The sequence below is a fragment of the Zeus faber genome (genome assembly GCF_960531495.2).
Source record: "Zeus faber genome assembly, chromosome: 1".
Taxonomy (NCBI): domain Eukaryota; kingdom Metazoa; phylum Chordata; class Actinopteri; order Zeiformes; family Zeidae; genus Zeus; species Zeus faber.
Window position 1 is genome coordinate 42,965,010 of NC_137193.1, and position 14,735 is coordinate 42,979,744.

The window sequence follows — 14,735 nt, forward strand, 5'->3', positions numbered from 1 at the left end:
GCTGCTGAAGACACATCTTTCACAGCTTTTCTTTCATCAAACAAACAAAGACAATGAGCAGTTTTGTGAAAACATCAAGACCTGCCTCAAAAGGGTCCTTGAAATGTTTTATTCATATCAAAAGATAAGACAGATTTCTCCAAACGCACAGTGCTCACTAAATTCCAGGTCTGCACTGTTTTTTGAGATGCTCTGCCTTCAGTACAGTATGTGCTGTTTGTATGTGATGGATGGGCATCCTTACAGAAAACACACATTTGGTGAGAGCTTTTCACATGCAAGATTAATTCTAAAGTATATATACAGTATATATACTTTAAATCTCTGGGTGTCCCTCTGCACACGTATTGTATGTTTTTCTATAGCCCACCATTTTTAATATCCACTGGAAACTCTAGAGTTGTTCCCTCCATGTCCCCCAGAGCAGCAGTATGAAAGATCACATAGTTGATATGGTCACCAGTTATAAATATTTTGCACTACAGCCCCTTTCCTATAAGGAATCCGTAACATTGCTGGATAAAATAAATATCTGGCAAAGGCAGGAGGTAGTCATTCCCACATTGACCTCCTTTACGGAAAAGTTCCGATGGAGGTCGGAGGTATGGAGTCTTATCCCACACATATTACTTTTACAGTAGGTGATGCTCACGGAGAGGTGTCTAATATTATGTGAGAATAGGCAACACAATTGGTTTTGTTTTTAGACCACCGCTTTGCTCACCGTCTCCCCACCCCTGCCCTCCCGAACAGTCTTGGTTCCCGCTTCGGAAAGAACCCCTGTCCCTGGATGCAATAACCCTCACCCAAATGTATTAAATCAATGTGATCATTTTCAACCTGTCCTACACTTACTGCCTCCGGAGGAACGTTCTCCACCCGTTCTACCCAATCTCCCTGCCCACTTGTCCCTCCGGCTCCGTGCTGCGGTGCAGCCGGCGGGCAGGCGAAGCACTTTTAAGAAGAAAATTTATATAATTTAAGAATACAAAAGTCAATCACCGTGGAGATCGGACGTGTTTCAGTTTCTTGTCTTTGCAGCCCAGCGCCACGGTTTGGACTCATAATTTTTCCAAATATTTTTTCTTTTTCTTTCCGAAAACAGTTTTCAAAATATTTTTAAGACATTTGTGCCTTATTTGGATTCAGCTCCAGCCCTACTTCATGGCAATGCTTCCATTCCCACACACTTTCGTTTACAGCCGTACCGACATTTTCCTGTACAATTATATTAGGTTGAGAGTGGGGAAATTTGTGTAAAATTACTTTTATAGAATGTCAAGACCGGCTCCTTTTCCTACATGACGCCAATATGGAACATTGCCAGTACATTGACGGCTTTCAGTGCAAGTGGGAAAGGGGCTTACCATTGACTGTCCACTGAGGTTACATTTAATGCACAAAATGATGCACGAGAAAGGTCAGTAAGAGCTTTCCTGCCAGAGAATACTAACCAGATTTCAAATTGAAAACTCATTTTTGAAATTGTTGCAGAGAGCTAATACTGAGTCGGTAATTTGTGTTATCTATTATTTGCTGGCACAGCAAGTTCAACACAAAGGAGAACCCCAGGGGGGATATTGTCAAAATTGCAGAAAGACTTCTGGGGGGAAAACTGTCTAGCAACCTCCAGGAGTTATATGATCAGCAGGAATTTAAATCTTAATGCCCTTTCATGACTGTACCCAACATCTTAACGAAGAGCTCAAGATTATCCCCTCTGGTTAGTTGCTTTTTGGCCAGGAGAATTAACTGAGACTCTTTCGATCATAAGAACATCAACATGCTGTTCAAACCACTTATTAAGCCACATTTCTGCCTTGTTTTGAACGTTTATCTGAATTACTCTCTTTCTTATCTTTGTACCTGCTGCAAAACCAGTTGCATTTCTTTGAGCAATAGATTTGATTGGATCTCGCTCTCGATCCTGGATTCAACCCCGTGCAGGTGAAACTAAAGCCTCCAATGAACTTGCAAAACAGGGTTTGACCCAACTGCAGATGCATTCGAGGCATATCTATGACATAGACTGTTCTTATCAGAGTTATCAGCTGACAGCAGAGTCTCTCCAAGACAGGTCATCTGTTCTGATTTATGGCATACACACAAAGAAACACACACACACACACACACACACACACACACACACACGCACACACACACACACACACACATCAAAACTCATGATCCAGCAGAGAGTAGGAACAACTAGAAGGTGCTCTTGATTGGTTGTAATACATGCTATATTATGGACTGGCTGGTTTGATAGGAACTAGAGAAGAGAAGAATCTTTAATTGTCACACAGCACACCACACTACAACACATGCACGCACACACACACACACATGCACATGCTTTGGATGGTGGCCGGTGAAATGTGGCCTCTGCATTTAACCCATCCTTGGCTTGTCCTTCCTCCCGGGGCACAGCCAGGGGCAGTGGGCAGCATTCGTCAACGCGCCCAGGGACCTGGTGACGAGTGTCCATCGCTGGTCAGACGATGATGTGTGCATGTTTTTGTTGGGGGTCCTTACTGACGTTAGGTGGAGGAAACCCCCTATTAGAAAACAGAGGCCTTCATCTTCATCAACCCCATCCCCCGCACAGTGAGATGTGGAAGAGTAGAAGAGTGTGTGTGTGTGTGTGTGTGTGTGTGTGTGTGTGTGTGTGTGTGTGTGTGTGTGTGTGTGTGTATGCATGTGTGTGCATGTGTGTGTGTGTGCATGTGAGTGCGTGCGTGTGTGTGTGCATGTGCGTGCGTATGTGTGTGTGTGTGTGTGTGTGTGTGTGTGTGTATGTGTGTGTGTGCGTGTACGTGCGTGTGTGTGTGTGTGTGTGTGTGTTACTGAGAGAAAGAGACAGAGAAAGATGGAGGATAGAGAATCATGTTAGACAATGTGTTGCTTTTATGGTGAAAAGGCCGTTACTCTCCTGAGCCTGTGTGCAGGACGCTGGCAGGAACAGCATTGGCTCTCCGGCTGTGCTTAATAAAATGAGAGCGCCTCAGAGGTAAGGACAGACGGACCAACAGCGATGGTCCCGCAGACGCCACCGCAAATTGCCAGTAAGAAAATGAGAAATCCTTCTCTCCACACTGTTCAGTTGAGGAGAGTTGGTCTCAAGTGACTCATCTCTAACCCTATCCCTGCAGGATTAGTTCTATAGGTAGAGAACACAAGACAGGGTTGACGTGAGGCAGGCTGTTAGAGGTAAACTTGTTCTGTCACTCGGACTCGAGCTTTCCCAGACCCCCCTCCGCTGTTTTTAACCATCCCCTATAGATGAAGACAAATAGGATGCACAATTATTTGCAGAACTGTGTAGCGCTTTGACTTTGTAGGTAATGTTTAGAGCACAGGACACGTGGTTTAATGACACCCGAATGCTTCTTCATCTCTCTCTTGTCCACGAGGCAGGTTAGGCTGATTGGTTGCTCGTTTTAAACAGGGGGGAAGCAGTGCAAAATGAAAAAAAGGCAGATATTCAAACAAAGGAGGGTCTCAAAGGGTTTATGCTTGTGAAACATTTCCATCTAAATGCAGATTCGGTGTATCTATGACGATGGAGGCTTTTGCTCGTTTACATTCATTACTATACCTTTGGGGGATAGAGCTGTAATTTAAATTTTCTGAGGAGATATTTGCAATTGATTTTTTTTTTGTGTATTGCAAATTGCAGCACAATTCATGTCCAGGGAAATAAAAGGTGCACATTTATACAGATAAAATGTGCAAAATTGGAGTGTACAAATGACATTGTGATTGAATAGCCTGATTATCTTCATCCCCGGCACATTTGCCTTGCTGTTGGAAATACAGGTAGTATTATGGAAGAGCAGAGAACCAAGCCAGGGCTTGTCTGGTTTGAAACCGAGTTGTAATCCTGTAGCCAGATTAACCTTATTGATGCATCTCAACTAGAATATATTAAGCTATATTTTACTAGTGGCAAGCCGTTGGCAATGCTGCTTGGAAATTGCATTGCAAATTTTATTTCAGGACTGAGCGTGCATGTGTGTGTTTTTGCGTGTATGCTTGTGAATGCATGTGTGTGTATGTGTGTGTGTGTGTGTGTGTGTGTGTGTGGTAAACAAAGATGAACACCACATCCTTGAGGGGGATAGAGCCAACAGAGAAGGATGTGTGCAAAGTTTGATAGTCCGCCGTGAATGATGTGTTGGAGCAGCTGTGTCTATTTGCACATATATGCATTTGTGTCGATCCCTTTAAATCCCCCCTTCATTCACTGCACACCACAGGAACCGTCTCCCCTTGTGCCATCAACTCCCCACCGACTCACTCCCCCAGTCCAACTGCGCTATGCGCTCTTTTCGCATTCAATATTCTCATTTATACATTTTGTCCTGACTCACATACTTTTCCTCACCGCGTTATATTGGAATTGATAACATCTGTCCATCTTTTCCTCAGTGTGTTTTCTACCTGTCAGAGAGAGGGTAAAGTGATCTCTGCAGCCACTATCAAGTAAGACACATTGGGAAAGTGCCTCTCTTCTGCTCCACGCCTCCTCCCATCAGACAGCACATATCCGTGCCAGCCTTCCGGACCTTAACGCAGGAAGCCAGTGCCAAACACATTCTGTTGAGCTTCATACTGTGGTCGCTCTAGAACATTCCACTCCAAGTGAATGTCAATTTCTTCAGTGGCAACCAAAGCCCTCAGACTTCCTTCTCATTTTAATCAGATTTTATTACAATTAGAGGAATGTGTTTGGTTCCAAAAAATAGAGCAAGCTATTCGTATTTGCTCCTCTCCTTGAGACACAGAGTCCTTACCCAGTAACCTTGAGTAACCTGCACATTAGGAGTAAATCTGCTAAATAAAGTAATGTAATGTAATGTGGTCAATTGATGAGAGCGGAATATAAAATAATCATAATGAAATGTCTTTACAATAACAATAAATGGCTATTTTAAAAATACACTGTTTATTTTTCTTTTAAACAGAAATAGTGAAGATAATTTCAATGACTTAAATTTCAACTTCAAAATATGGTTGGTTAGGAGTTTAATAAGGGCGTACATTGCAGGGCTCTATCTCTCAGTGCAAATGAAGAGGCCGTGTTGGATCCAGTTTGGTGTTTTCAACCAGGTTTCGAGTATATCAGTGCGGTGTAAGTGAAATAGTTAGACAATAATTAGATGAGGAGGATAAATGTGTCGTGTGCGTGCACTGGGATTCCAGGTGCTTTGCGAGTGGATTGAAGTTACGCGATGGGAAGAAGCACTCGGGCCGATCGCCAGGGCAACCGCGACAACTTAACAGGCCCAGGAATGAGGACAGCTTTCGTCACGTCTGCTATTTGTGTGTGCTCAAAGGCACATTAACCACCTCGCAAGGAATGAAAAATGGATACAAAGCTCTGCATGTGTTCGTGTGCGTGTGCGCGTGCGCGTGCGCGTGTGTGTGTGTGTGTGTGTGGAAGGTAGGAATCCAATTTTCCATGAATAGTGAATGAGAAATCAGAAGTTTTCACCTTCACCAAGTGCCAGTAAGTACATTCTTGTGTGCACAACACACACACACACACACACACACACACACACACACACGCACGCACACAAGCACGCACGTGCTAAAATAAAAACATAAATAACATAGTAAACTGCTAATTACATTTTTTTAAGTAATAAACGTATGTTATAAAAGTTACCTCCAGCTCCTCCACATTACGTCCACAGTATTTATTTTTTGAATGCATTTTATTATAATAAATGGCTGGATAATGCCTCACATTCACTTATTTCCAAACACATTCATACAGCGATGGCAGTAATGTGAGGCATCAACATGCTCATCAGGAGCAGTTGGGGTTTCGGTGTCCGGCTCAAGGACACTTCGACCTCCTATCATTGGAAAATGCTGTAGGTTTGAATTGGGGGAGTGTAAAGTCGGACACTTGAGGTTTGTATAAAATGGCTTTATGCAAGGAACCTTAGATTTAAACAGGCTTCTAGACTTGCGTCTCGATCCAGTGCCTCCTAGCACTGCTGTCAGAGCAGTCTCTCTTGATACTAACGATGGTGGAAAAGTACATGAAGGGGGTCGAAAATGGTGTGTGTGTGTGTGTGTGTGTGTGTGTGTGTGTGTGTGTGTGTGTGTGTGTGTGTGTGTGTGTGTGTGTGGAAGGTTCACATCCAATGTATGGTTCATGAATAGTGAATGAGAAATTACATGTTTTCACCTTCACCAAGTGCCAGTAAGTACATTCTTGTGTGCACAACACACACACACACACACACACACACACACACACACACACACACACACACACACGCACACACACACACACACACACACACACACATCCATCTTCCATCATCCATCTTCTACTGGCACAGAATTCAATAGGAATTTAAGATGAGCTATCTCAGGCCAAATCAAATCAGAATCTCAAAAAAAAGATTAAAGAAGTGAATTTGTTCATAATCTGGTGAAGGAAAACATCAAGCAGTGAAATAAAATACATAAATGCAACACGTTAATCCGACATTAAAGTACAAAAATTGAATAGAAAATAAATAGACAGGGAGACAAAAAAAGAAAGACAGACGAGGAAAAACCAGGAGAATAAGAAGAGAAGACATTTGCACTAAGAAAATTTAAAACAACAGAAAATACAATGAGCCGCCGATCAGTGGGAACCACGTCATTGCTTTCAATCTGCCATTTAATTACTTTGCCGACAGGAGGGGCCTTCTCCGCAGCTCAGCTACAGACAGGGCGGCACCTACTTGTGCTTTAACACAACATTCTATCAGATGCAATCGGGTCCGCTCCCACCAAAGGTGTGCGGGGGAAACTAACGTTAAATGAAAGAAAATCGATCGGCTCATTTTCTCAAACCGATCGGGCTTCCCACACCGGCCGAGAAGCTCTGCGTTTTCTTTTTTTTTTTTTTTTTTTTCGTTCTTGCCCTGCCTCCCTCACTATCTGTCTTCCTTCCTCCTTCATTTCATTTACTCACTCATAATGGCCCCACCTCAGACTATTTTCTCTGACTGTTGTACGGTAGAGTACAATAAGTTGAACGCTATTTTGTCCAGTGAATCTAAGTGCTTTTATTAATTAGGACCTTTATGAAAGAGCTGCGGTAGAGGTACACAACGTGGCTGTATAGGGGAGGGAAAGGGATGGGCGTTTAGGCCGACAGAATGAACCTTCTAAAGTAGAGGTTCCCAACTGGTGGATCCATGATACAGTTGTTCGTCAGGTCAAATGAAATGACAGACAATCTTATCAGATTGTTATTGGATTGCAACGCTCAAACATTCTCTTGTTTGTGCACAAAATCATTGCGGATCACTACACTATTTTATTTGTAAAATAAATGAGGAAAGGTTCTAATCTTAAATTATGTCTTGGTCGTGATCTAATGACCAAGGACGAATGTGGATCCTGAGGCAGGACAATTTTGAGAACCACTGTTCTATGGGTTCCCTAGTGGGCTTTAGACCTTGCCCAATTGTCATTTCTCTCAATGTTCACCCCTATCTCTCTCTCTCTGATATCTGGCCTGATCTAATGAGTTCTGCCAGCCACTGGTCGACTGTGTACCGTCATTTACAGAGCAGGTAGATAGGAAAATGTCAAACGCTTTGCAAGGTTGCGCATGTAAACCTCATTCACACGCTGCCAGAAATGTACAGGATGCATGACAGCAGAGGAAAAAAGGCAGGACAGTGCAGCTTTGGCTTTTGCCTGCTAGTAGCAGGATTTATGTGGGATCGACAAGCATTAGCCATGTTTGTGTGTTTAATAACGGGCCCCCTTAAACCTGAATGGAGGACGGATGTTGATGAAAGCAGCCATCAAACCTTGCTGAAAACAACTATGGTGTTGATTTCAAGGGCCAAACGCCAGTGGACCGCATACAGAGTGTGATACATTCGTTATGTAGATAGACTGCACCCAATTTTATCAGCTCTTTCAGGAATTATATCAATGATATAACCCAGGGGTTCTCAAGCTATGGGAATAGCTTCAGTTGGTCAAAGCCTGGTAGTAGGACAATTGGTCAAAATGCAGGGCTGTCCTCCCCAAACTGGAATGCTTAAATCACCCTAAACATATCACAAGCGAATAAGACTATTTTCTATTATAACAAATTATAATTTTTACGGTGCAAATCAGCACAAACACAGCACGAATGGCAATCAAGTTATTCAAATTTGAATCACACGGGGCGCCAACTCCACGGAGGTTTGTATGTGTACTTAATTTTGCTATGCCAACATTGGCAAGTCTGAATGACAGGGTCGGGAGACTTTTTGTCTATTTTCATTGCCAGCTGAAAAGTTTGAGAACCCCGCGTATAACAGATCGATGAATTGGTTCATTTAAACAAAGCAGAGATGATGATATTGATTCCATAATACTCATACAGTGTGATGTATTGCTTATGAAAAGACTCCCGATGGCTGCCCTCTGCAATCGAGCCCTGCCTCTTTTCTGTTCAGGTAACACAGTAATTCTCTGCCCAATCAATGACCAATAACCAATGAAAAAGAAAGAGCTGTGGTGTATTACCTATTATCCTGAATACGGAAGATCTGATGTCTCAAAAGAAAAGCACACAACTGACATGCAAGAAGCAAATGAACCAACACCTTTCCCACACAATGGGAAACAGCGTGCATTACATTCCCTTTGAGACTTCTTAACGCAAGAGAAATAAAACACTTTCCTTCTTTCCTCTTATCTCTTGTAGCCCAGTCAGATGCTGTGGTGAACATGAGAAAGGTGACCCACCAGACCATCAGTGAGGAGCTGTCCAAAACCGTCCTTCTCCCCTGCCTCTTCACCCTCCGCAACAGTGCGGGTCCCTCCCACGAGCCCCCCAGGATCAAGTGGACCAAGGTCTGGGGCCAGAGAGGTTCTGACGGCCTCCAGAAGGAGCAGTCGGTCCTGGTGGCCAAAGACAACGTAGTGAAGGTAACACTCGCTCTTTATAAAAGTAAAAGTTGATTTGAATGAAGAGGTTCTGGCAGGTTCTTTTTCAGAAAGATGACGAAAAATGACAAATCTGCTGTTGTTTGGGACTTAGGTCACATGTATCTCCTTCATCTCTCCTTTCCTTCCTTCTTTCCTTCCACACCCATTCACCTTTTCACCCTTCGTTTGGATCTTTCGATCGCTTCCTTTGTCCCTTCCTTCCTTCTATCTCGTCGCCCATTTTTCCTGTCTTTCCTTCCCGCTTCCATTCTGTCTTTTCTTCCTTCCCTTTTCTTTCTTCCTCCTACCTTCCTTCCACTCATCTTTTCTTCCCCTCTTTTCAATCCCTTCCTTCCTATCTCTCCGTCTTCCTTCCGACTGTCCACCCAAATTTTCCGTCCTTCCTTTCCTCCCCCAGGTAAAGAAAGCCTTCCAGGGCCGTGTCACCTTGCCCGGTTACCACGACAACCGCTACAACGCCAGCCTGGCTCTGAGCGGCCTGCGGTCCAGCGACTCTGGTCTGTACCGCTGTGAGGTGGTCGTGGGCATCGATGACGAACAGGACACCGTCCCCCTGGAGGTGACAGGTAACTCCCAAGCAATTGGAAGATTTAGTACCAAAAGGCCCTCTATATTGTAGTCTCACCACTTAAGGGTTAACTATTATTAAAAAAAAAAGGTTTGGTACTATTTTTGCGATTGAGAATTATTTTTTTTCTAAATCTGTTTTGGGAGATGATTAGGCTGCTTACTGGAACAACACCTCCTGTGGTGTTTCGACAGGCAGAAAAAAATATAGCAGCTCTGATTTAATTTGTAAGCACCATCTTTGTGTTACTCGTTCTCAACAAAATCAAACATTTTAGAATAATTATTAGTATTTTGATTATTTTATTGATTAATTTAATTGGATTGTTACCTCTACACACTATTTAATCTACTTAAGCCCCTTGCATTTGCATTTTGCATTTTGGAATTTTCACTCTGCAATTATCCCAATAGGATCCATGTAACTAATACAAAACCACAATGTTAAACACACAAAGAGCCACCTGCTGCACCAGTAAAAATCGACACTTCACTCTCTTTCTATCCAGCCGAATGCCTACCTCGACTTTTAACATAGTCTTAGCCATTTGTTCCATTATTATTTATTTGTGCTACATGTTTGCCTTCTGCTATTATCCAAAAAGATATTTGTGTATAGTATTTTTTCACAGTAACACAATCACACAGACTGAATCTGAAACATTACAAAAGAGCCAGGATTGGAACAGAAACCCCAGACAATCATGGGCCCAACACCAAAATAAGCCTCATGACTACAAAGCACAGGGACAAAATGGTTACTCTGTGTCGTGTCTGTAGCATCCAATCAGGCCGGATGAAATAAATGGAAGAAAAGCAAGTGGAGTGAGACAGATGTAGCATGTGGATTGGCTCAAAGGCCCTATTGCAATGATTCAGCATCTTATTGGGAATTGCTTATCATATTGTGTGGTGGCATAACAATTAGGCCTCGGACTCCCCTGTGAGCAGTCTGGTAAATATTTTCTTTTTACCCGGATCCAGAAGATAATCCAAAGGAAACAGCCATCTAATCTTTGGCCTCTGGTTGTTCCTGCACTACCGTGAATGTTAATGACGCTCCTTCCATGGCAATTTAAAACAACCACGATGCCCAAGGTTGTTTACAGTCCACGTTAAATGTCTAACGTAGGAAACTGTGAGGAAAGCAGAGTACATCCCGTAAAACATCACTGACCTTGTCCACTGAGGTGCTGTTGGTGTTGCGTGTGCTTAATGAAAGTAATGAGGTGTCGGCCTCTCGCAATGTGCTGTATGCTATTATCAAACAATGCTGCTCCAAGGGCTCTGAACAGCACTCTCTGGCCTGACTAAATGGCTGTCCTAGCCTTTACCTTTTTTCCCTGCGTGCCAATATCATCGGGCTAACCTCAGGTAGCCAATTGCAGGGCATCTATAATTACAGTGTCAGGGTGTTTCAGCCACAGAACTCTCACCACATTTTCTTCCGCGGGTCACATGCCAGTTTATAATAATCGACTATTATCATAAGGGGGACTCAACAGGGGACTCGCACACTGCATTAGCCGTAGCACACTAGGACGCTGCCGCCCATCCACAAATCCATGCTAATGTTGCTCCACCGCATGCTTAAAAGCCCAGTAGCCTCGTTCTCCTTGTCACATACGGCACGATGCAGTTCACTATTCCAGCTCACACCATCTCCCATTGAGTATAACACAGATATAGCCTCCACTCCATTACCTAGATATAGCTCCCCTGTGTTTACGTGCAAGCCCGTGTGTGTTGGCGTGCACACAGGCTCGATTGCTCGGGCCTGAATATGGGCCACTACATCTCTATAATTACATTGAGGAGGACGCTATCTAGGTTTCTCAGGCAGGCAAAGCACATCATCTTTCTCCACGAGAGCACTTTATGGGTGCTGGTAAGTGAGACCCCTGGCACTATGCTTGGGAGACCGTCTCTCCTCCTCCTCTTGGGCAATCGATTAACATGCTATGAAGACCACGCCCTCAGAGAAGAACCAATTACGTGTCCATCCCAGAGTAGTCATCTCCGGGGCTTTGCTTTAATTGCCAGTCACGCTACATAGAGAATCACATCCCTCTCCACACTAATTCCGCCGAGTGTTTAATGTATTAATCAGTGGGTATTGACGTTGCTGGGCTGTATCAATATCATATTAATCCAGAGACTCTCACAGACTCACTTGTTTGAGTCTAAGCCTCGAAGAGATTTCTGTCGGTCTCCCCTATCAACACTTCTCTGCCTCGCTGCTCTCCCTCTCTCTCCCCCCCCCCCCCCTCCCTCTGTCCTGCCCTCTCTCTTCTTCCTGCAGCAGGTATTGATTGGTCAGTTGTGCGTCCATTACAATGCAGGGTTGCATTGATTCTCCGTGTCCGTTGCTGTGATCGGTGACAGCCCGACAGAACATCAAGCTCTGTGATGGGATGGATAGTCCCTTGATACACCGGTTACAGTCAGGAGTGGCTGTGTCCACGACACTCCAGATGACTCTGTGTTTGCACGCCTGTGTAAAGACATTTTGGAAACTGTCAGCATCACCCTTAAATCACTCATCAAGCGTGGGGCTCTAAGGCAGTCAATTCCCCTTTTCTCCTTGTGTTTTTTGAGTGCATGCTGCATGCTAACTGTGTTAGCTCAGTGCAATGCTGCAGAGGGGATCAACTAGCCCTGAAAATGGAGAGTGAACAGTTCTGAATCATGTAAAACAACCAAGACTTGAGATGCTGGAAGGTGTATTATTTCATTGCACAGGAGCTACAGTGGGCTAGTTGACCCCCCTGCAGCCTGACATTAAGCTAACACACTTAGCATGCAGCCCATCATACTGGACAAACAGCTTTTACTTGGTATCGACCCGCTTGTCCAAATCTGGCTAGGATAGACAGAAAGCAAATATCAGACAAGCAACCCTTTAAATATCTAAAAAAAAACCCAATAAAAAGGAAATCGACGTCCTGAGGGAAGCTGTTAGGGTAGTTATTGAAAGTATGTCAATGGCGTGGGTGTTGTGGGGCAGTGGCTCAGGAGGTAGAGCAGGTCATCTAGTAATTGCAATGTTGTCAGTTCAATCCCCCTCTCCCCCTGGTTGCATGCTGTAGTGTCCTTGAGCAAGATACCAAGAAATACTTTCATACATATATGCAGTCAAATGTAATACCTAACCCTTAACTGCTCCGCAGGCACTACAACGTGGCAGTCCACGGCTACTAGCTACCTCAGATACTAGGATGGGTCAAAATGCAGAATACTTCTGCCAGAGGGATTAATACAATATGAAATACCTCCAGTGTCATCATACACCTGGCACAGTGTGCATGGGTACTTGGGCTGACTTTCCCTTGAGGGGGGCATTTGTCTCTTTAGTGTTCTTGCTAGCGAGCCAGCTAGCAGGCATCTCTGTTTGGACAGAATCCCAGCGCCTCAGAGGAAAGGATGAAAACATACAGAAAAATGGGGAAAAGAGAGGAGTGGGAACAGAATGAGAGAGAATCACTGCTCCAATTTCTGTGAAGTGGAGCAGTGCGGAATAAAACCAGGATGACAGAAAGGCTGCTAAGTGTGTGTGTGTGTGTGTGTGTGCGTGTGTGTACTGTAAAAAAAAAAAAAATAATAATACACACACATGGCTTTGCTTGTTCTCTGCTCCCCATAGCCTGAAGCATGAATGCTCAGAAACAACCGCGCACACACACACACACACACACACACCTCCCACTCCTATCCCTGCGGAGCCCCTGTCACTCTCCCACTCTAACCCGGGGAAGATAAAGGAGCCATGTTGGTAGCCGGACGCCGAACGGCTTTCATGTGGCAGGGCGCGTCTCCCGGGGGATCAGGGCCGTGGAACGCAGGCAGGGGTGGGAGGTCGGTGACGGAAGCGACGGAACTTTCAACACTTCAAAAGCCATTCCCATCCCAACCGAAGGGGGAACCCGCTCCCGCCCCAGCTCCACAAAGGCATTCGCACTCTCCGTCCTCGCCTTGTTTATCTGCCTTTTTTTTCTCTCTTTTAAAACCTTTTCATTTTTATCTTTTTTTACATGTGTTTTGTCGCTCGTTTCTCCTTGGATCGTCCCCTCTCTCCGCGTCTCGTTGCAGACGAGTGCTCTATCATGCCTCCCTATTCCTCCTCGCGCTCCTTCCCTCCGTCCCCCGCTCACTCTTCCTTTTCTTTCTGCCGTTTTGTGGGCGTGGAGTGGCGCGGGGACGCTGTGAGATAAACGCTGATGCTGTTTGTCAGACGCCATATCCAAGGGCAACGTGTCTTCTCTCCAAAGAAAGGCCCGTCTGAAAAATGCAAATGAAACCCACGTACTGAGGTTGCTGAACCCGACTCCTCCTCCTTCCTGCACAGATGGAACCGTGTCGCTACACGACCATGTCATCTCGGGGTGCTGTGCCTTTTTTTTTTTGTTCTACAACGTCATGGGTCATAAAAGCTTTTCCGTGTTTACACCACAAGGTCGCCTTCTATATCATCCCAACCGCCCCCGCGTACTACATGTCTGTCCCCTCCCCTCCTCTGTCTTGCAGGTGTGGTGTTCCACTACCGGGCACCTCACGACCGCTACACCCTGTCCTTCCCCGACGCCCGGAGGGTGTGCCTGGAGAACTCGGCGTCCATCGCCGCGCCGGAGCAACTCCAGGCCACGTTCGCTGACGGCTACGAGAACTGTGACGCCGGTTGGCTGTCTGACCAGACTGTGCGGTAAGGAATCACAGTGATAACCAGAGAGAGGCCACTCTTCACTGTTTTTATGGCTGATTATGGTTATGATGGGTGTTGCTGGGATGCAGGTAAACATACACAATACTAACCCTCAGGGGAAAATGAAACAGGGTCGCTTACTCGTGTCACTGGCAAAGGTTTAGTCTTTAAAAAGTTTTGGAAATTACGCCCACATGATACATGCATGCATTCAGACATTTTCTCTAAAGAGTGGTTACCATATCAACACGTTCATTTCACTGTTACTATAGCACCCAGCCCGACTTAACACTGTCTTTCAGACATATGTCCGGCAAAAGTTCCTGGAGCACAAGTTCCTCCTTTTCCTTCCTTCTTTCCTGCTCTCCAACCATTCTGTTACTTCCCCTGAGGACCCGACCGGATCCTGTCCAGGAAGCTACCACTGCACGTCAGGGAGAAGGTTGTCAAATTGATATGGTGGAGAAAATACAGAGAAATCAGCTGTTGAAAA

The 14,735-nt window shown here is 44.8% G+C and overlaps 1 protein-coding gene across 1 annotated transcript in view; it reads left to right on the forward strand.

The window, feature by feature from the left end:
- The window catches only part of ncanb (neurocan b), a gene marked incomplete at its 5' end in the record, with an annotated part of 118,244 nt that overhangs the window by 4,581 nt on the left and 98,928 nt on the right, over nucleotides 1-14,735 (forward strand). The window contains 3 exons of the mRNA XM_079996527.1: nucleotides 8,732-8,955; nucleotides 9,374-9,542; nucleotides 14,068-14,242. Coding sequence (XP_079852653.1) covers nucleotides 8,732-8,955; nucleotides 9,374-9,542; nucleotides 14,068-14,242 — 568 coding nt within the window. The remainder of the gene's footprint in view (nucleotides 1-8,731; nucleotides 8,956-9,373; nucleotides 9,543-14,067; nucleotides 14,243-14,735) is intronic.